The sequence below is a fragment of the Melospiza melodia genome, chromosome 3 (genome assembly GCF_035770615.1).
Source record: "Melospiza melodia melodia isolate bMelMel2 chromosome 3, bMelMel2.pri, whole genome shotgun sequence".
Taxonomy (NCBI): domain Eukaryota; kingdom Metazoa; phylum Chordata; class Aves; order Passeriformes; family Passerellidae; genus Melospiza; species Melospiza melodia.
The window spans coordinates 38,704,516-38,727,278 of NC_086196.1; the positions used below are offsets into that span (position 1 = coordinate 38,704,516).

General features: G+C 40.2%; 2 protein-coding genes across 4 annotated transcripts in view; one reads left to right on the top strand and one right to left on the bottom strand.

Annotated features, from left to right (window-relative positions):
* The window catches only part of TMEM181 (transmembrane protein 181), a 33,840-nt gene extending 20,893 nt beyond the window's left edge, over positions 1 to 12,947 (top strand). For all 3 annotated transcript variants that reach the window (XM_063151371.1, XM_063151372.1, XM_063151373.1), the window contains exons 7-17: positions 11 to 91; positions 1,036 to 1,135; positions 1,851 to 1,981; positions 2,591 to 2,682; positions 3,742 to 3,799; positions 4,450 to 4,552; positions 4,649 to 4,700; positions 5,289 to 5,371; positions 6,444 to 6,533; positions 8,128 to 8,194; positions 9,090 to 12,947. In XM_063151371.1, coding sequence (XP_063007441.1) covers positions 11 to 91; positions 1,036 to 1,135; positions 1,851 to 1,981; positions 2,591 to 2,682; positions 3,742 to 3,799; positions 4,450 to 4,552; positions 4,649 to 4,700; positions 5,289 to 5,371; positions 6,444 to 6,533; positions 8,128 to 8,194; positions 9,090 to 9,168 — 936 coding nt within the window. In that variant the 3' untranslated portion in view covers positions 9,169 to 12,947. The remainder of the gene's footprint in view (positions 1 to 10; positions 92 to 1,035; positions 1,136 to 1,850; positions 1,982 to 2,590; positions 2,683 to 3,741; positions 3,800 to 4,449; positions 4,553 to 4,648; positions 4,701 to 5,288; positions 5,372 to 6,443; positions 6,534 to 8,127; positions 8,195 to 9,089) is intronic.
* Positions 12,948 to 15,758: 2,811 nt separating this feature from the next.
* On the bottom strand, positions 15,759 to 20,863 carry DYNLT1 (dynein light chain Tctex-type 1). The gene is made up of 5 exons (XM_063151374.1): positions 20,768 to 20,863; positions 18,039 to 18,080; positions 16,757 to 16,880; positions 16,467 to 16,544; positions 15,759 to 16,170 (listed from the first exon to the last, which is right to left on the bottom strand). The coding sequence occupies exons 1-5, from the start codon at positions 20,792 to 20,794 to the stop codon at positions 16,100 to 16,102; spliced, it is 342 nt and encodes a 113-aa protein (XP_063007444.1). The 5' UTR covers positions 20,795 to 20,863; the 3' UTR covers positions 15,759 to 16,099.
* Positions 20,864 to 22,763: the final 1,900 nt, after the last annotated feature.

The window sequence follows — 22,763 nt, forward strand, 5'->3', positions numbered from 1 at the left end:
TTTCTTTTAGTGGAAGACCTACAATCCAACCTTTTCACAAGTGGAGATTTGGTTCCGATTTGTCTTTGTAGTTCTTACTTTTATGGTCACGGTAAGAGTCCTTTGCAGCTTTTCTGGAGTTTATTGTGTAGACAGCTGATAACAGTGCTCTGTGATGCTGTGTTTAGGAGTTTAACCCCAGGCAGCAAAGTTGACATGTCACTGACTGGGTGTAAAAATGTTTCTGAAATATTAATGTAGTTGCTGCTTTTATGTTTTTACAAGTGGTATTGAAGGGATATTAAGAAAATAGGATAAGTGGGAAAACTTGTTTTTCTAAACTCTGGGTTTGGATTAAACAGAAAAAAATTGCTTAGACAAAGGAGGTTGTGATGACAAAAGGAAAGTATTATTTTGCAGTGTAGGTAGGCTCAGGAGTAGGATGGCCAGAGTGTGGGCTGCTTGACCTTGATCTAATATGAAAGTTATCACTGCCTGGCATGTGAGCATGGGCCAGATGACCTCCAGAGGTCCCTTACAACCTAAATTATGCTATGATTTAGGTGATGTCTCCTCTCTAACCTGTCTTGGCTCCTGGAAAAGAAGTGTTTGGAAAAAAAGCCAACTTAAAATCAAAAATCCTGAACTTTCAGAATAGGGACACCAAAGTACTACATGCTTCCATAGCATTTTTCTTGCAGGTGACGTTGCTCAGGTAATTGTGAATATAAAATGCAATCTGCTTTTTTAGAAAGTGAGTTCAAGTGGAAGTCATTGATAGTGTGTGATCAGTAACGAGGCAACATCCTTTTTTTCACATGTTGATTTTCAGGTACTGGCTGCTTCACTTCCCAGCTTGCTTGAGAAAAAAGTAATTTGCATTGGGGTCAGTGAGCAAACTTGAAATAGAAACTAGGTGACCTAGTGTCCATTTTACAGTGTTCTCAGTGCAAAGGCCTCATGAAGTAGCCTTGGCAGTGTGCTCAACTCTGCCCTAGCTCTGGTTAAACCATTGAAGGCTGTATTCCTTCCTTACAAATTGTTGTTGTTTTACAGTGTCTGTTCGCACATTCCCTGCGGAAATTCTCCATGAGAGACTGGGGTATTGAACAGAAATGGATGTCCATCCTACTGCCTCTCTTGCTACTTTACAATGGTACTTGTATCCTTGAATTTTTGGAAAGGCACCATTTTAAAACAGAAGCAGAAAAGGAAGAGACAAAAAGAGGAGGCAAAATGGAATTTCTCCTTGAACTTATAAGCAGTTGTTTATAAAGCTTCAGAAAACTAAATTAAAAAAAAAACCAGCCCTTTCCAAGTGTAGCAAATTCAAGGGCATGAGTGGGTGGATTTTGTTCTTCTCAGTCACATGGATGTCAACTATTTATTTAAAGCTCTGATTGGAATAGGTGCTTGCCATACTTAACCTTTCAATTTCTGTTTGTCTGCTGTCTTCATTTTTCAGATATTCACACTTTAGTTAAAAATGGAGGCTACTTTTGGTCCAGTAAAAAAATTCTGCACTTTCTAGCAGTACCAAAAGAATATTTGCATCTTATTTATACAATATTTTTTTAGATTGTCACCATTAACAGTAGTTTAATAGAAAGTCAAATAAAACCTAAAATCCTCTAGAAATGTTGGCAACCATTCAAGATTATTCCTACAGCAGAGTGGATTGCTGCTGGAGGCACCATTTTCTTTGTTACTTTATTGAAAATAAAGGAAGCTCCAGTTTCATTTACTGGGGTAAATTGAAAAAATCTGGGCTTTTTTTTTGTTCTGCTGAAGTTAGATTTTGCTTTGCTTTTCATACTGAAAGGCTTTTTTTCTCTCTGTTTAGTCTTTTTTATGTTGTTGTTTTGTTACAGATCCATTTTTCCCCCTTTCTTTTCTGGTGAACAGCTGGTTTCCTGGAATGCTGGATGATCTATTCCAGTCACTGTTTCTGTGTGCATTGTTGTTGTTCTGGCTTTGTGTTTACCATGGTATAAGAGTACAGGTAAGAGATGCAACAGTATCTTCTACTTACTGAGGAGACAGGACTTGTTTTGTTCAGTTCTCTCAAAAGGTGACAAGAATGAAATCAAATTCTTAGAAAACAAACATTTATTTTATTCATAAAGTACAATGTGACATATGAAGCTTTGGAGTTAGAATGATTTATGGTGAAGTAGATTATTTTGAGTCAACCAAGCCTAAATGCAATAGATGAGACAGTTGTCAGAATTATGATGCCATTATGCTTCATTCTTGCTTGAAGAGTTTTGATGTTGTATGTGGTAGTTGATTGGTTTTTTTTAAACTAATTTAAAATACTACATAAGAGAAATAGGAGTCCTGGAGCCTATGCCTGTATTTGCATTATCAGTGAAATATGTGGGACCTTATAAATAGGATGCTCCAACTCTAATTCATCTTATTAACACAAATGATGATACAATATAATGTCTTCTTTAGTCACTTGTGCAGGATAAAAATACAAAAGATGAGTCTCTTAATCCAGTTCACATTGAGTGAAACAAAGATGACAGTTATTTTACTTTGTAAAGAACAAATAAAATCTGAAGTATGGGTTCACACTTTCACCACACTCTTGTTTTCTTGACAGGGGGAAAGGAAGTGCTTAACTTTCTATCTGCCCAAATTCTTTATTGTTGGACTGTTGTGGCTGGCCTCTGTTACACTGGGAATATGGCAAACGTGAGTAATTTCAAATGTATTGTGCAATATGAGCTGAGAGTGTTCAAGAATGAGAATACTGTGTGTACCTGGTGTATCTGTTTCTTAATGCTCAGATTGTGATACAGGAATGGAGTTCAAATTCTTCATCTTTCTGTTGTGCAAATTGTGACTGATTTGAAAACAGTTCTCCATGGACAACCTAGTAGTAAATAATTTCATAAATCTGAGTGTGATGTAGAAATCATTCTACTTTGTCAGTATGTTATGGCTCCCTACAAGAATCACTCTAGTGCTATGGCTCAATTAGCATTTGTAGCTAATTGAGTAGCTGAAGCAACAGTTTCTCTGTGGCTAATTATGACATAGTTTGACCAGACTTTCTTGGCTATTAAACCTGCACAACTGGTACTGACATGGCTTAGTCAAGCTATGCTGTCTTTGCTCAGAACTCTATTATTTTGCTTGGTTTAGTGGTTCTCCCTTTTTTCCAGTTTGTTGTGTTTAAAGGTGTCTCTCTTCCCCACCCAGAAAACTTCATCCATTTTAGTACATTTGTAGTTTTATACTGTTTTAGTCTCAGATGCTTGTCCCTTATTTTATCTCTCAGAAGAAAGATACCTTCTAACCTTCTCCTTGCCGTTGTGCATTACTGAAAGCAGTGCAGTTGCAGGAAATGCTCATGCTATTAGTAAAATTGCTGTGAAGGAAGGCCTCATGCCACAATTTTCTAAGGGTAAAATGTAGACACTGAATCATGAAGACTTGTAGAAATCCTGAAGGCTTGTAAGAATTTACGTGATACACATTTTCTAAAAAACAAGTGGGGAGATTAGACATGATCCCAATTTAAATCCTCCATGTTTCTTCAAATTTAGTTTGCTGTATATGGTATTGTCATGACTCCATTAGAATTAATGGCATTGTACCAACTTACACAGCCAAACCTTTTTGTTATAAGCTGTACATAGTAACTTTAAACCTTTTCTTTGTGAGTTGGTTCTTGGTCAGCATGTCTTTTTAACCTTGTCTGGAATTGTGCATTTTTAATACCACTTTTTAATTTTGAATCTTTTCTAGTGTGAATGAAGTACATGACCCTACATATCAATACAGGGTTGACACAGGTAATTTCCAGGTAAGTCAAAAATTACTTCTTGCTGTCCAATTGTCAGGTACACTTAGGCAATATGAGGAGATACAGGCCTGTTCTTTTATAAAAATGTATAACACAGTTTAGAAAACAGAAAATGCTGGTCAGACAGTCTTATTCTGACTAGAGTACTTTAGTTTTTGCTTTAGATCATGAATACACCATATTGATATCTGTCCCACTGAGAAAAGTAAATTGTCTTGCAGATCTGGAGACTAAACACCACAAGTTTGTTGGGATTGAAAGAAAAAATTTTTAGTCTGTTGTTCAGTTTTGTACATCTTAACTCCCGCCAAGGTCTCCATCCCTAGTATATTTCAGACTTTATTGTTGTAAAGGGAGATTTGATGTACATGGGTCCTTGTATTGTTCTTGGGAGCTGTGTTTCTAGAGAATTATTGAGATTAAGCCAACTCTGAATTCAGTTAACAAAATCCTGGTTTTTATTAAGCATCCTTTCTTTGCATTCCCCAAAAACCTCCCTGAATGTATCACCATCCTTGTTTCATGAGCCTACTTTCCCTGAATAAATGGACCATTCTGTGTTGTGCTTTTGGGAACTAATTATTTCTGTTGACAGAAGAAGGAATAGATGAAGTCTTATTAAATAATAAAGCCTAACACTTTCCTTATAGGGAATGAAAATCTTCTTCCTTGTGGTGGCAACCACATACATTCTCTACCTTTTGTTCCTGATAGTGAGGGCATGCTCAGAACTCCGAAACATGCCTTATGTTGGTAAGGAATACTTCTTCTGATTCTTCCCAAACAGGCTTGCTTCTCCTAGATGTAGGTGTAAATTCCCTGATAACAACTTTTCTCAATCTTTTTCAGATCTCAGGTTAAAATTCTTGACTGCATTAACCTTTGTAGTGCTTGTCATTAGGTAAGGCTTTTCAAAGTACATTTGTTAGTACTCTAACTTTTCTAACCTTTTTTCCGGGGCTTTAAATACAGTTTGTTGTAATAAGTTAGTCAATGAAACTGAAGAATGCCTTTTAATATTATTGTGATGGCAATAGTTTCTTAATTTTTTAACCCTTCTGAGGTTTTTGAGCTAAGTTCATATTATTTTGATTACCATGGCAGTGCACAAGATTTAGAAGTTCACTTGGCAGAGCTCTTCTGGAGCTTTGTAGGCTTCACTTAGTCAAAGTAGAAGTTTACTGTTAATTTCTTACATTACTGTTAATATCTGTTTTCCCTACACCAAGCTGTTATTTCAAATAGCTGTTGACTATTGGATTGTCTGTAGTGGATGAAATCTGAGGATTTCTGCTTTTCTCAGCTGAATGCTAACTGTTAATCACAAAAGAATCATTCTTAATTTAGAACTAGCTAAGCAAATGTATCTTAAAATAAGTGATCTGCATGTTAACATAATTACTCTCTGGTATACTTCTCTATAAACCTACTATTTCAATTTTGCAGCCTAAGGACACAGTACCTATATGCTTTATTTTTTTCCCCACAGCATTGTTATACTCTACCTACGCTTTGGAGCACAAGTTCTACAGGACAACTTTGTTGCTGAGCTGTCAACTCATTATCAGAACTATATCCTTGTGTTGTGAGAGAGCTCAAGTAGGAATGGTAATCTGTTTTCCTGCAGAAGGTGCTTTAAAATGATGTACCTAGGACTGAGACCTTTGACTTCTAGGTGGACTCTTGTAGTTGAGTCTGTTTTGTTTAGGATTTCCTGTCAGCATTTTGCCATGGCTCTTGTAAAAGTTGTCTCAGTCTAGTGTGTCCACATGACATGCATCACAACTGCTCGTGATACTCTCCAAGAGGAATGAAGTCTTAGCTATGCATACCTTATGCATATCTAACTAATTTTAATGAGATATTATGGCAGATTTGGCTGTGTTTCCTGCTTCAGTTGTTTGCTCTATACTTACCAGTTGTCATGGGGCATATTAAAATATGAGAAATTAATAGTTTTGATGTCAGTGAAAATACATTTGTGTATTGGTCCAAGTCTACATGTGATACAGGTCACAACAGAGAATTCAAGTGGCTTGGGAAGGACTGTTGCTGGTGTCTGTTGCCAGCAGGACTGTGACCTGTATTCCTGGCCCTGAACCATGAGATCCTTGCTCTGTATGACTGCAGCTGCTCTGATTGCTGATTAGCTTAGATATGAATTGCAAGGTAGGAGAAAACAATATATAAAACCTTTAGTATTCACCTAAAACAATGGCAAGAAACCATCTTCAGAGTTCTATCCAAATGTAGTTCCCTTCTTCATCAGTGTGCCAAGGAAGAACTTTTTGAAAAATAAACCAAACTAAACCCACCTGAACACCCAACTTACTCTGCTTTCTTTCAGCATTCAAGCAGAACTGTTTGATTGACCATACACTCCACTGCTCAAGAGCAGACTGTGCCACCCCAAATGTTACTTGTGTTAAAGCTTTGTTTTCAATGGGAGCTTTATCTTGAGATAGGTTGAGTACATTAGTTGTTATTGAATTTAAAACATGCAGTTTTGTTTAGCCACTCATGCTCACAAACTTGAGTAAGGTAAACATTCTTTCCATTGAAACAGCCTGTGTATGGGTTGGGTCTTGTTTCCAAAGTTAATATGTATGGAACTATATTGAGCAATATCCTTAACACTTAGTACCAGCAGAATTCTTATCATTTTATGGGTTATTGAACTTTTATCTCTACACATTAGCCTTTGTGTATTCCCCCTCGAAGAATGCACTATATGGTAAGTGTGAGCCATTGTCTGGCAGCCTGCGTGACAAGAGCTGCCATATTAGCAGATGCTGTGCAATGCCTTTGGATTCTGGTTGTCTCATTACTGTTCTGGTTTGCTGTGAGTTAACATAAGCAGAAGCTGCACTCACTGCTCCTGAGCAAATAGTATTGGAAATGTGAAGGAACACATAAAATGTAATCAGCTGATTAGCTGGGCTTGAATTCTTGTGCACTTAGCTCAAGTTTACAGTCACTATGATGTTTGCATGTGATGCACCAACCTTTGAGGTGACTCACAGAGAGCCCTTAAGGAACAACATCACTTCATTTGTACTTTGTTCTAACAAAAATTAATACATGCATGCTGGCGAACTGGACTCTGAAATCCAAGTGCTGTTGGAAAAGTAGGAGTGAAACTGATCTCTAATACGGGAGAAATTTTGGAGAACTTGCTAGGGGGAGGGCTGCACAGGGCCCATGTAAGGAGGGACAAAGGATTGAGTCAGTGGCAATTCTGGTTTTGCATTGTGATATAAAGGATACAGTCTGACTTACATGATGATTATAAAGCATTTCCCTCACCAAAAGATAAAGATCATTAAAATAAATATTTTTGCTGAGTATATTCTCTGCTTTAAGCATTCTGTTCAAGGTACAGAACCACTGGAAGAGACCTGGAAAGATGATGTGGCCCAACCTTTCATGGGAAAGGAGGCCTGAGATTGTCTAGCAACCTGTCCAGTTGTATTGTGTATGCTGAGAGCATGCAGGGGGAAGGCACTAAATAGTGGAGCTTGTTCTTTCTCTAATTTAGAGTTGAGATGGACAAAACTGTTCCAGAAAATGCTATTTTTCCGTCCAGAATGGAAAAAGAACTGGCTGGATGCAGATAAAGCACCCAAAGATAAAGCACCCCTTCTGCTGGGTTGCAGAACTATTTGTTTGTGGACAGCAGAAGGTAAAATGCCAGGAAAAAGTTGCTATGGCAAATTGCTAGATCAAATTTTACTTGCATATAACTATGAACTGCAGCTAAGCAGCACAGATTATGCAAGAAATTAAGCCCTTAAGCTAGAGGGACTTGTCATAAATAGCAATTGGAAGGTATGTGCTTCTTTTCATCTCACCATAAAGGTGCAAGTTGTTCCTTCATCTCTTTCAAGGATAGAGAATAACTGGATAATCACTGACTTGTAGTCAAGGAATTCCTGCTTTGGTCTACTGTATTTTTAGCTTAGAAATTAATCAAGAGGTCTGTGCTTTTTAAATGCATATGAAGTGTTGATTAAGAATAATCAATTTATGTGCAGTTTGAAATATGACATGGGAAGTTGCACAGGGGAGGAAATGAACAGACAACATAGAGAATATTTATCTAAAAATGAGATAATTATGTTATCTCTTTAACTCTTAAGAGCACTACAGTTATGTGGCTGAAGGGTAGTGAATTTAAAGGAGAGAATTCCTTGGCCATTTGATATAGTTTTGTTGAACTGTGGTTGTGACTGCCTTGGAAGTTGTTGTGTCTGTTGCTACAGTGTTGAGTTAGCACTACAGTCATGTTTATTTAACACACTAAATTAACCCTTATTTGTGTTTTTCAGAATCACAGTTGAAAGACAATCCTGCTTTTTCTATGCTGAATGATTCAGATGACGATGTGATTTATGGGTAAGATTTAAAAAATACCTGTGGAGAATTACTTCTGGTGTGTTATTTTTGTAATATTCTTTTACATATTAATTAAGTGAAGGGTTTGTTATTGGAAGTTTTCTGCCTAAAGAATAGAAGTATAGCCTTTTCTGAAACAGAAATACAATGAGAATGCATGCTTTTTCTTTTTCTTGGTTTCTAAAAGGGATTGCCATGGCACTGAAACAAACAGGTAAGAAGGTATTATGATGCTGGTAGCTCATGGAGTGAATGCAGTAAGAGCTGTGAAGGGAAAGGGCTTCCTTTTTACATTGGGAAGGACTGCAGGAGTCAGATGGAATTAGCAAAGAGCCATCTCATATGTAAATGCTTCAGGCAAGGAGAGTGGTGCTTTTTAAGTCTCCAGCACTTACTGAATGAAGAATAATCAAGTCTAGCAAAACTTCCTTGACTTGGATGATTTTATGTGATATGAGAATTACAGTAGCACTTGAGACCCATCCCAATCAGGTGTCCTGTGTTGACACTGAAATACACCCGTGATGTTTTCACCTCTTACCAAAGACACTGAAGTGGCTGGAACAGTGAGGATGGGGCCAACACTGCAGTAACCTGAACAAGTTCATGCTGGGATAGCTTGCCTTTGGTTAGTTAGATGAGTAGTGGTAGTGCCAGCTTGCTTCTTGCTGTTCTGTGTGAAAAATGGCTTTCACTGGAATAACTTTTACTGTGCATCATCCTCTGGAGGAAAATCATGTGCTGTTCATAGCTCCCACAAGGAAGAAAAACAGATACCAGCTTCTTACCCAAGTAACAATTTTATGCCTCAATGTAGTTCAGAACTTTCCTCTTTATTTTCAACTTCCTATCTGAACACCATGTTCAGAAGTTACAACACGTGTCTGTTTCACAGGAGTGACTATGAAGAGATGCCTCTTCAGAATGGCCAAGCTATTAGAGCCAAGTATAAAGAAGAGTCTGACAGTGATTGATTGACTGGTTTCAGTGCAGACAGACTTGTGCATCTGGAGTACAGCCAGTTCTGAAGTTTTCCTAGGTGGACAACTTCTTTGGGTTCCTACAGTCTGCTGTCACCTGAACACCAACTCCCAGGAAGGACATTCTGCTTCTATTTCTGTTTACAAGGATAAAACTGAGAAAACAAATGATGGAAATGGTTGTGGTGAAAACTGAAGAAACCAAAATTTTTACATGTCTTATAAAATGCCTAATAGCAAGATGTCTGTGGACTAAAATCTTCATCTGTTTCTGTTTTAAAGTCTCACAGATTGTATACTGAGTTTCAAATTGCTTCCTTGCCGCTCGGTTTTGGTTTGCTTGGTTTTTTTGTTGTTGTTGTTTTTCTTTTTTGTTGTTGTTTTCGTTGTTGTTTTTTCTCTTTAGGACGATGTACAGCCTACTGCCACCCATCTGTTGCATTTTGCATTAGCTGTTTTGTATGCTGTCCGCCGTGGTATGAAGTGCCTCATTTCCCTTTCAATTTTCTACCTTAGCCTTTTGAGCTGGAGGCAGTGAATTCAGTGTTTTGGGTTTTTTTAATCAGTGCAAGAAGACACAAGTTTTCTATTCTTCCTTCAAATAAGTGATACAGACTTAAGGCCATTTTAAAAATACATTTCAGTAAGTTTACCAGATCTATAAGTGGAAGATACGGGCAAATAGGCAAGTTGTAGTGAGCTGAGCCAAAATAATCTCAGTGGTGCAAAATTATTTGTATAATTATGTGTTTCATGACATGCTTTACTGCCACAGCAGAAGTGTCTGTGTTGGTTTTTTAAACAGCCCTTTCAAATTGAATGAATTATTTCAGCCACAACAAATCTCAGAGGGAAGCCAGTACTGGCTTTTTACTGGTCTTCCTGTATGCTGGAGGAGATTGTTACTTGCAGAGAATAGCGTATGAAGGTTTTCTAAGGAATTACAGTTTCAAATTTCCAAACATTTCATTTTTAGAGTTTTTTTTCCTGAATCAGTTTTCCCTTAAGTTGTATTTCTAGATAGTTACTCTACATGCTAGGAACAGTTGTAGTTGCTCATGTATTGAACGTGCCTGAGAGTCAGCTTGTGAGCATGTTCTGTGCACAGTTCAGCTGCTTTGTCATACCAGTCGCCACCTGTATGATGGGAACTCTTACTAGCACATGTTGTGATTATCTGTATTCCAGTCTGTGCTGGAACAAAGTTATATGGGAATTAAATATTCCTTGTACAATGCTGCTGCTTCTCTATTTAGAAGTTGGTTTTCTCCTACACCATTGTTTGGTTCTTTATTTAAGATGTTTGTTTGTAACTACTTTTGTTTTCAGATACTTGAGTTTCTAAAAGTATCTCCTTTTTTCATGTACTCACAATAGAGATTTACTCCTGTAAATTTCTCATGCCCTGCTGCTTTAGAAGATTCCCAAAAGCACTGTTAATCTACTACATTATGGTGCTGGGTTGCACTAGGGAATTGTGTTCATCATTAAAGCAGTTTAAGCAGAATAGTGCAATGAAGTCCTGCTAGACTTGCTGAGTCACACTGGGGAAAAAGGAGATTTGTTCTGCTTTAATGCAACAACTGCTCTAGACCATGTCCACTGCAGTGACCTTCTGGTGGCTGTTCAGGATCATGAAGGGGAGGCTGCACAAGGCAGCAACTCACTCAGAGAGGACCAAAGGACCTCCAGCTTCATGTGGTTGTGCCCTTGCTGTCATAGAATAGTTCAGATTAAATCAGTGCTCTGCTAAAGATGTGTCCTGAGACTGTGTGCGTGTGAGAGAGAGAGGGAAAACTATCTAAAATTATATGGAGCTGTGAAATTTTTGGGGAGTACCTGAAATTAAAACCTTTTTATGCCAGGGATCATTTCTTTGTTGGAAGCCAAAGCACTGCTGTATGGCTAAAGCAAGGAAATTGCTGGGGAGGAAGGGCAGGTTTTTCTCTTTACCTTCTTAGTCGGTATTACTTTAGAAGAACATATAGGAAAACACTAAAGAAGTAATTCAAGTTAGTGGTGGTTTTCTTTCCAGAAAGTAAAAGGTACCCTCAGCGCTTCTTTTAAGCCTATTTTGAAAGGGTATGGGAGATGCTCTGAATCCTAAAATTGTAGAGTCCATTCTCATTTTTACTGTTTTTGAGATAACTCTCCCTATTTGAATGTGCAGAATCAGACTTGGCAACCAATTTGGCATTGTTTACATAAGCCAAATCCTTTCAAGTTTCATTGGAGTAACAGTGAGTACAGGAAGTGGGTTTTCAAAAACTGATATTTACATGATTCTTATATACTCAGATATTTTTCCTCTGATATTTTTTAATTCTCTCCTAAATTGTTATGAAAGATAAAATTTGACCAATGTGCAAAGTACACCAGTGTTTCTTATCACAGTCTGCACTGGTTGTTACAGTTAACTCAAATAGTGTCATGCCTTGAGATTTCATTAACTAAAAACATATTTTAATCTAACTTGGAGATTATTTTTTTAAGCTGTTTTCAACCCATTTCTCTTGCTGTTTTGTTTCACTTCACTACATCACTATATTCAAAGTGGAAACAGAAAAACTAAGATTGGGAAATGTGTACTTGAAGTATCTCACTATGAAAATAGTGAGAAAATAATTTCTGTGGTCATTTTTAGAGATTATATTTAAGCAATGTTTGCCATGCAAAATAGCTTTCTGTTTTGGAAGTGCTACAGTGTTATGGTAGCTTGGTTGAATCATTGTTGCATCAAATTCAATATACAGTAAGATGCCAAAAGCAGTGAAGCAGATGAGGAACTGATTTTGCTAGCAAGACTCCTCTTATTTCCATGACTGGACAGCAGACAGTATTTGAAGAATATTCCAATATGGGTTGTAAACAGCTTGGGAGTAGGTGGCATAAATTCACTTTCTGAGTAAAGTATTGAAATCTAAGGGTCAAACAGAAGAACTCTTTTTAAGAAGCTAGCCTGGCTTTCCTTTTATTACTGCTAAAGTAGTTATTTGCATCACTACTGCAGCTGTACAAAACAAGAAATGTACACAGGAAGGCCCCACAGCACACAGTGATCCTGGCTCTAAGGGAGACATCATCCATTAATTACTGCAAGACTTCCATGTACACAGTGATTACAAGGGACTTCTAAGAAATCAATAATTGAGTGCAAGCCAGTCATACCAACTACTTTCTGTAGTATTTGCTTTACAAATACAGTTGGTGTTGAAATTGGTGGAAACTTTCCTAGGAGCGGCCAAGAGGCAGCCAAGGCTTAACACCAGTGAGCAACAGCTTGTGCATTGGATCTGTGGTACCAGTACTGGGGAGAATAGTTCCAGCTAGGAAAGACTTCAATCTGTAGTCTTTCTCTGAGCCAAACATTTCATCCATAGTCACCTGATTTCCCCACCCATTTCCTTTTGCTTATGCCAGTAATAACTTTTGCATTACTGTAAAACTTTTTTTAGGAGTTTGTAAATATGTAAAATGAAAATACGGAAAAATTGTATACCAAAATGGTATAAAAATGTGTAAGATAAATGCTCTGTTTAATGAGAAGCTGTAATTAAATGCTGCTTTGAGAAAGTGTGCATGAGGACATGTTAAATATTCTGTGTATCTGTAAGTTGTGCTAATAACAGCAAATTATCCATTTATGTTGTAAAACTTCATGCTAATGTGGAATATGAAGGAAAACGGAATATTTTACTTCAAGGAAGTTTCTTGGAAGACTTTATGTGCATAATCATTGTTAAATATGTTCATAATAAAGTTTTATATCTTTATATTGTATCCTAGGTTTATTTTCCTTCTACTGAATTTTAGTTTCCTTCTCATAAACTGTTTTCATGACTTATACATATTTTCAGTTTATATGCATCTTAATGCATATTTAAGCTTGGTTAATTGCATAATGATGGGATCCAAGAAGCTGTGTTATTGCAGATGTTTTGTATTGTTTTTTTTTTGGTGGGGGGCAGTTTATTACCTTGTCCAGAGTTGAAGGTGGAAGGACAGGTTGCTAAGTTTTTTTAATACACCAGCCAGGTTTCATAAGGGACCGAGCATTTTCAAATGGCTTCACAGTGGCTTTGCAAAGCCTGCTGTGGCCATGCTGGCAGTGAGAATTCTCCTGGTGGATGTTAATAGCAGTCATAAAAAACAGGTTTAGAGAGTGAAGATGCTGATGTCATTCATCAACTTCTTACAGCTCTGTCTTCCAGAAATCTGCTCATAGCACATCACCTGCTGTTTGGGGTGATGCCATTTCTTGTATCAGCTCGAGGGGAGACTGAAATCTGTGCTGAACAAAATGGCCACAAACTTCCCTGTGTAAATGCATATGCAGCTTACTCCTGGCTGTAGTATCAGAGAGGGCAGTGCTCTTTTAGCAGCAGTTAATCCTGGAGCCATTTCCTTAGGTTTTAGTTAACACAGGTCAGACTGTGACAGCAACAGTAAAAGGCTTCCCCCTTCCTCCTCCTCCTCCCCTGCAGACTGGCACTGCCATGCCCCCCATTTCTGTAGCTGTAATCATATGAAGAGCCACGGCAATAAGCAAGTGACTGACTGTGTAATTACCTTGAATGCTCCATCCACAGTTTGGGTTTATTTTTTTTAAGGCAAATTAATTACCTAGAGCCAGGACTCTGCCAGCTTATCACCCAAATGCTTTACTTTGGCTGGAAAAAGTGCTTAAAACTAAGGAAATGAAAATTTAAAAATCAGTTACTGCAGAACACCAAAACATGCAATTTTAAAGAAGAGCACTGTTTGAATCATGGGAGTGGAAACCAACACCCAAAAATCCACAGCCTCTAACCCCCTTCCTGTATCCTAGAACTTACATTGGAAGTACTGATTATTGCTCACATTTAAAACCATCTATAAAACTGTATCTGCCTTTCTGTAATGCATCTCCTGTTTTAATGCAACAGGGGTTTCTCCTCCCATGCAGCCTTTACACTGACAGGCATCTCAAACATTTGTTGGGGTTTTTTTGCAGCTCAGCATATGCATGAACCAAAAAGCACCAAAAGCTCAAGGGATTTGCTATTCTTAACATGAACAAAGGACAAGGAACGTCTGGATGACCAAGAAGCAAATAAAAACTCAAAGTGCACAAAACTGTTTCTTTTAAGTGTAAAGAAATAGTTCAGTAGGTACTACACTGCTAGCATCATTCTGGCATGATGGAAAGGAGAAAAAGTATCTAAGCATCCAGATGAAAAACTTCCTTAGCAACTCAAGAGAGCAAGGATTTATGCTTTTCATAACAAGTTTCTCTCTGACCCTGATGACTGTTTTAGGCATGTTATTCAATCTGCTTTTAATATTTTCTTTTTTACAGGTGTTGTATCATTTCTGACTGAAGACTGGATCTGTACTAAAGCTCTCTTACAGCAATGTAAGGGATGTGCTCCTCAGGCTAAGGTATATACATACACACTGTGTAGAGCCTGTAGCACTCACTAGACATTATGTGAACAGAATGAAGTGGCTTGTCATGAAGGAGATGCTTTTACAGGGCTGTCAGCAGAATGGAATGCCAGCAGAAATACAGAAGCCTTACAGCTCTATTAGATGTCTCATACACCTGTTCTGTTCTTCTGACAGCAGATATGGATTGAAGAGAGTCAAAACCTTGCCTAGCACAGGGCTTTCCACAGTCTGACTACACTGAGCAGAGTGAGCACAGAGCACATAACACTATGGCAAACAAATCCTCTCCTGCCATTTGAATTTGTAGTATTACATCTCTCCAGACTGTGAAATCACTGCTGTATTAGCAACCATCTCTCTCTTGAACAGCTCTAGCTGAGAGCCAGATTCTGAACTCATTAGACAGGGCTTCCCACAAAGAAGCAAATCACAGATTGCTCAAACTGACTCCAGCCCAGAGATGCTCTCCCACATGGCTCTGTAACTCTTTCAGCTTCATTAGCAGTGAGCTACTGCTTGCAGAAGCAGCACAGCTGTTGGTACAGGTTTTCTGAAGTTCATAGTATGCTCCCATTTCTTTAATTAGCTGACAAAACATTACCCAAGCCTATGCTGAACACTTATTTACTTGTTATTCTTCTGCAACTTTACTCTAGAAGGAAGAAGACTTACTCACATGTCATTTAGTCACATCACCTCAAGGCAGCTTTTTCCCCTTTCAGAAAGGATCACATTTCATCAGCTACCAGAACTCATCACCCTCACTATCAGCAAAATTGACAGGGCCTGTAGCAAGTCAGTTCAAGACCTACTTAACACATGTAACTGACTGCAGAAGTGAATGATTACCCAGGTACAGCTTGCTGAGCACTTCCAGAATGGGAAAAAAATTTTTACCTGTCTTTGTTCAATGAAGGTAGTTCTTGTTCCATGCTCTAAATACCATACAAAAAGATTAAACAGGTCCCAAAAATGCCAAGTTACTTTTTGATAAACATAATCTAATTTTCTTGCAAATTTGTCGTGACTTTGGCAAAATTATGAAAGTGCTTTGCACTGCAGTATTTACCTTGACTATCTTGAAGAGAATTGAAAAAACTGAAACCTTTTCCCCCAATAACAAAAGATCTAAGTTTAAATGAATCACACCAATGGTTATGAATTTCAATAATTTAATGCTAACCAAAAGTACAAAGTTGAAAGTCAGTGTCTCATTTATATTGGTCTAAGAAAAGAAATGTAGAGAAAGTGTTTATACTGCAGCAGATTTCAGTATTAGCACCTTGAAGAGAAGTTTTTAAGTGATAAAAAAGTATAGAAAACACTGGTATGGTACTAGGTACAAACATAAAACAGGTAACAGCATGTTTTCAAATTTCTACCTTTGAAGAAAAGTTACTAAAAAAAATGCCTTAAAAACAATTTCAGGTAATCACAGTTTGAGTGGAGATGGAATCAAGTGCTGGAATAGAAAAGAGAAGAATGAACAAGGCAATTATAATGCAAGTCCAAAGGCACTGACAATACAGTACATGGTCTTATTCTCCCATCTCACAGTGCAGGTTCCTGCAAATACAAAAATAAGGGTTTCAGAAACAGAAGGAAGTTGAAGTGATTACATGCATGCCCCTATATGCATTTTTATACTTGTTTCCTTTAAGAATCTTAATAACAAACCTTTCACAACAGCTAAGCATTTCATATACAGCCCAGTTAGCATCACAGCCAAATGGAAAAAGTACCCAACAGTATGCTATTACTCCAAAACTACACACTTGGGGTGGGGGGGAAGTGTGCTGCCTAGTCTTAAAGAGACTGGCATTAAGCTGCTAGTTGGAAAATCCAAGAGTTGTTTTCCTCACCATCACTGGAGTTGTCCCAGAAGCAAGAGCTTGCTGTATGTAGCCCAGCACCATTCTTTTGCATAATCACACAGGTCACTGTTAGTGAGTAGAGAAGTTTTGATTAATTTCTCACACACATTAATTACATTTAGCTCCATTTTTGCTCAGCTCAGCACACACATACACAAGCAAACATGCATGCTTGTGAGCAGTTTACAGACAAGGCTCTTCCTAAGATCTTCCCCCACCCCTGCCTACATGTGCATGTGACTGTGCCAGCTTCCAGAGAGAAGGGAAGCCGAGCTCACCGATGTACTTGAAGGGCTTCCCCAGCTTTGTGAGCTGGCTCAGGGTTTGTTCCACCACGCTCGTTGTCCACTGGTTCACTTTGCTGTGCTGGTAGGCGTTGCCGCCGATAGCGCCCTCTATGGCCTGCGGGGGACAAGCAGGTGAGGGAGCCTCATCCACTGCCAGGCACACAGTGACCCTTCCCAACATGGACCCATATCCACAGAAAAATCCCAAATACTGCTGCTCCACACTGGCTCTTGGAAGTGTTTTCAGTTATTTAATACATGCAGGTCAGAGTCTGAGCCAGGCATAGGAGAAGTCATCATACATCCCACACTCTGTTCATTTTGTGATATTTAATATTATTTGTGAAGTCCCACAGCCATAGTTATGAAAAGAGCCCTACATTTAAACAGTCCTGAAGAGAATTTAAAAAGGCACAGTTCATTCACACATATTCTTCTATGGAAATTAATTCCAGTTTTAGAGCAGAATCATTTTTGGGAAACAAACCCCCAGACTAAAACAGAAGACCCATATATAGTTGCTGGTTACTAACAGAGCATAAGCCTCCAGCCAAATAATCCATTTTACTTATGAGGATAGTTCCCCTTTTAACATATAAATAAAAGTACACTATACCTACATGTTTTTCATTGGCACATTTTTTCATCACAGAGATTATGTCAAAAATAACCATAAAACTGAATTCAGAAGAGACAGGAGTATGTATTAAAGCATGTGTATTCAATTTACAGAGTTTGACCAAAATAGTTATTTCACAACAACAAAAAGACTGCACTAGTCTACAAGAGGAATTTCAAATCCTGCTAGAAATTTTCTAGACAGAAAATTCATGTTTCTTAGCAACAAGAATTGTTCAATCATTCCAAACAAACAATTCACTTTGGAGAAAAGCATCTTGAAAGAACACAGTAACACGCATATGCAGACAGTCTACAAAAAACTCTATTTTACTAAAACATAAAATCTATTTCTACAGTGTTTAACATAAGACATCCCCCTAGAAATTCTAATAGGAGTGCACTGCAACCAGAGAGGAGTCTATGAAATTACTTTAAATGTCTCTTGGATTTGTAACATAAATCACAGCTAAAGCTTGGTATCATTTCCACTGAGGTCCATACACTGGTTAAATCCACAGTTACCTGCACTCTGACAGCAACCTATCCAGAAATCTATTACATATCAGTTATCACATTTTACTGAATGCCTTTTAGTACACATCATACAACATATCAAATTTCCACACCAAAAAAGTGAAAATGTTTAAATTACCTCTTTAATGATGCTGCTGACTTCATCAACAAGAAAGGCAGCCTACAAAAGAGAAAGAAGAATTTTATATAATGAGGGGACACATTCTTCTGTTTATGATGTTTGAGCTCTGTTAAGAACATGCATTAGAAGTTTAATTTATCCCTGTCAGATTTCTAGCAAGTCAAAAGATACCAAGTCTGCCTTTATTTGCATATATATGTACTCTAGCTCCTTCAGCCCAGTCAAGTTCTTAGAAAAGTAATGAAAAGTAAGAGATGAACTGATATTGGCTGGCCTTTTGAGTAAAGAAAGCTTTCAAATTTTAACTTGGAGACATTTGAAAATAACAACTATGGCACTTGTGTTCACATCTATTCCCCTTTCTCCAAAGCAGAAATTAATGTCTGCACATCACAGTGGGCTCACAGAGGAACCTCAGCTGGCAGCTAAACGGAACCGACATCTGCAGGGCACCGATGTGGGCAGGATCTCAGCTCAGAGCTGAAGGAAAAACTGTCCTGACAGGCTCAGCCTAGGGCAGGAAAGCTGCTCCTTGGAAACCAAAGGGGAAATGTAGCTCACTGCACCCTCAGCCTTCAGGGAGCAGAGATTAAGCACGTGGAATCAGACAGTGAAGGCCCCAGCATTTGACTGATCTTCAGACTACCACCCATTTACACGTAGGGTTAGTGGTTTGTGTGCTCTTGTTTTATTCCCTTTGCTCTTCCTGCTGCCTCCCATGTCAGGGGGAGAACAAGCAGCCACTGCCAGGGCCAGGGAGCAGTGACTGGGGGGACCCCGTGCTCACAGCCCACCCTGCCACTGCTGGTGTCTCACAGCTCACCTCACACCAGCACTAAAGAACAGCACCGAAGCCAAACCGATTGATTCCAGAAGACCCAGTGAGAATGTAAAGATGAACATAATCCATCCAACTGTTGATGGATCTTCACTGGGAGGTCAGTCAGCTTCCCCAGCTGACAGAAACAAACAACACTGTAATTCAGGATGCAGTTACACCAGTCTAGCCAGCTTCAATGACACGTGATATTCAGAAAGATGAGAGAAGCTGGTCATTCCCCACGACGGAAGGAACAGCACACCCTGGGAGACAAGCTGGGCAACTCCTTTTCTGTACCCATCTAGAAGTACAATTCAACATTTTAAAAAGCTTTTATGTGCTGTGGCAAATTGTTTTTTATTTTCAGCTTCTTGACTTGCATTTAATTTGAACACGCCTCATTTATTTTCATGGTATACTGCATTTTACAGGTGCACCAGTGTATTTAACCAAGTAAGAGCTACAATTATCAAAAAACACTCTCTCCCACAGAGCTTAAGAATATGCATGGCAGACATGCTATGCTGGCAGACATGAAGACTGCTGTCAAGCAAGATGCTAAACCACATACAGTTTTCTTCTTCACAAAATCTGCTTAGGAATGCCAGAGTGAGTACAAACATGGTTCACACCAAAGTAAAATTACTTAAATCCAACCCAAGTTCTCAAAGGTATTCTGAAATCTAATTTGTACTGAAACAATAGAGAGATCTGAGAATTCACTTCTAGGGCTGATGTCACTTTTCAACCATCTTCCTTTCTTGGAATGACAAAAATGAACATAAATTTCTGATATCCAGATTTGGGATATATATGCTGTAACTGGACTATGAAATAACACAACACTACCCGATTTATAATTATGTCATCTTTTAATAAGAAAATTTTAATAATAAAATATTTCCTTATGTCATCTTTTAATAAGATGACATAAAAAATTTTGTATTAAAAAACGAGGAAAGAATCGGTTACTTTGCAGTTTCCCTGCCCTACCTCCCTGGCACAAAGCAAGCAGCCAATGTTTCCAACACCTTGTTTAAAAAGGGTGCTCCCAAGCAACACATGCAAACTGCAGAGCAGTACTACAGCCCTATAATAATTCTGGAGACCTTTCTGAAAATAGCTGTAAGAATTATGTTCAAGTATGTTAATTATATATTGAAAAAAACCCCAGTGTGTGACTGTAACACAGGCCAGGCCCTGGACGAGGCTTTTAGAACAGGACGAGCCTGACACACCTCGCCCCTCTCGCTGCTTCGCTATTGTGTCACACCGCGGCTGTTTGACAGTGCAGCAGCTCAGTGACCCTGTCCCTCAGCTCAGTGGCACTGTCCCTCTGCAAAAGCAGCACGGGCTGCTTCCTCCTTAGCGGGGGGACATCGGGGGGTCATTTGGCACGATAACAGACTGAGACCCTTGATTTATCCCACTCGGTATCTTGTGAATGGGGTGGGAGCCCCATCGGTGTGCCCGTAACACGCAGACGAGAGGCTGGACTCCTGTTTCCGCACAGAAACAGCCTGCTCGAGTCCTGCCCCGGCCCAAACAGCACCGGCCGCCCTCCCAGCACGGCGCTCGGCTGCTCCTGCGGGGCCAGCCCGCGGCCACCACACCCCTCACGCCTTTCCCCCGAGGGACCGCAGCAGCAGGGGTAGAAGCCGGAGTGGAGGAGCCCAGTGAACACCCGGACAGGGACTGCTCCCGGGGGCGGCAGAACAAAGGCCGGGCCCGTCTGCCGCCGGTGCCGGGACACGCGGCTCCACCCCGGGGGAGGGCGACAGGGATGGCGGCGGGGGATGCCGAGGGGTGGGAACCGGGGCGGACGGGCAGCGCCTGAGACCCTCCGCCGGCCCGGAAAGGAGACGCCGGACGGGAAGCTGCGCTCCGCCTGCTCCCCATGCCGTACCTCCTCTGCCGCCTGGAACTCGTCCATCTTCCCGGCAGAACCCGTCACGCCGCCACCGACCCCGGCACCGGCACCGCCCCCGCGCCGCTGCGCCCCTCGCCGGCCGCCGCCCGCACTGCGCCTGCGCACCAGCGCCCGCCGCCGCTGGGCTCTGCCCGGCGCCCGCCAAGATGGCGCCGTTGCCACAGCGACAGCGGCCGGGAGTCGGGCGGGAGATGGCGCTCGGCGGGGCGGCTGTGGTGCTGTCACACGTCCCAGAGCCTCTGGCTGAGAGAGGCAGGGGGCCGCTGTGCTTTTCGTACCGATAGCTTAGCATTCGTGTGCAGCCATCCGAGAGGTCCTTCCCTGGGAAGTCTTTCCCTGAGTGATCCTCATCTGCTCCCCACGGAGGAAAGGAGGATCTGCTTCTTGTTTCTGGAAACAGCTTATAAAGAAGGCCTAGGTCACAAACTGAAAAAATTAAAAAGTAGAAAAACTCTCGCTGTCTTTTAATTATATTCCCCCCCACCCTGCGCCCAGCCGGAGGGAAATGACAGGGCAGCTGTGGTGGGTATCCGACATTCAGACAGGGTTAGCCCACCACAGAAGAATACCCGAATTCTTAGAGTTCTCAGCAGATCACATGATTTTTAGCAGACACAGCAAGAACCAGGAGAATGAAATTAAAGGGCACCCTTGTCACAGTTCCTGGATGTTGTGGGTGTGTGGTGTTTACAGGTTGCCCGAATCAGTGATGCTTCCAGCCCCTGAGTGCTGCTCCGGGCAGTGGGAGAGGCTGGTCAGGCTCAGAGGGGCCTGGATGAACTGCAGAATGAGCCTGGATGGAGGAAGAAATAACTTACTGGGGACAAATACAAAGAGCTGTATGGAGGCTGGAATAACCAGCTCTACAAGTGCAGGTTCAACTCACTCAGTAGCTGTTCCATAGACATGTGGAGTAGGGAGGTGTTTAGGTACAATTTATCTCAATTTCTCATATGGTGCTGTTTTAAAAAATATGGGAAAAAATTTAAAAAGAGGACATAGAGCCTGGAAGCAGTATTCATATTGCCCTCTCTGCAGTAAGGCTGCACAAGGAATACTGTGTCCAGTTTTGGGCATTGTATTTCAAGAAGGTAGAGGTAGTTACAGCTCCTGAGTGTGCTGACTGAGCAGTTTTGGTCCTGTCTCCAGTCCTTTGTCAGGCTCTGCCTCCAGTTTTTCCTGAAAAAGGAGACCCTGACCAGCCACTTCACTTTGGAGCTCTGTGGTCCCCTTATGGGCAGCAGCAGCTCCACTCGCTCCGGAGGGATGCAGTGGGAGTGCGGCTGGGTGCTGAGCACATCCTCAGCCCCATTCCAAGTCTTGTGCTCACTGCTTCCAAAAAACAGAGACAAAAAGTGAGGACTATGGGAAGAGTGAACAAGTGGTGCTTGTTTGAACAAAAAGCTGTGCTTGTTTATGTTTATACAGCATAAACAACAGTATATTCGGTTATATTCTTAGCATGTATAAAATACTGCAGCAGTTTTCCAGGTCCAGGAGTGAGAGGGAAAAATGCAATGAGTTAAATACGTGGCAGTTAAGGCTTTGATTAAATATTAGGGGGAAGCTGGTAGTAGGGCTAATATTCCACAGTCTGGATTTGGGATAGAGTTAATCTGTCACTGTGGATAGTTAGAATCCTCAGGTTGCTTTTGGCGTCTCATTCAATTCAAGTTTTGCCTAAAATTAAGGCTCAAATTACCCAAATATGGTGCATGCACACATAGCTCTATGCCCCACTAACAGCTGCTTTCTCTTCCATGATGCAGTTGAAGAAGGTAATTAAACTTGACATACACAGGTGGAAATGTTTGAAACTATTTAGCTTGATGAGGTTATAAAAAAATGCAGACTCTTCAACTTTGCCATTTGTGTAGAATTGCTGTGCTTTGTTTCATTTTGACTAGAAATCACAACTCTTAAAACACCTGAAACAGTTAAGATGGGCTTCTGTATCACATCCACAGTTTTG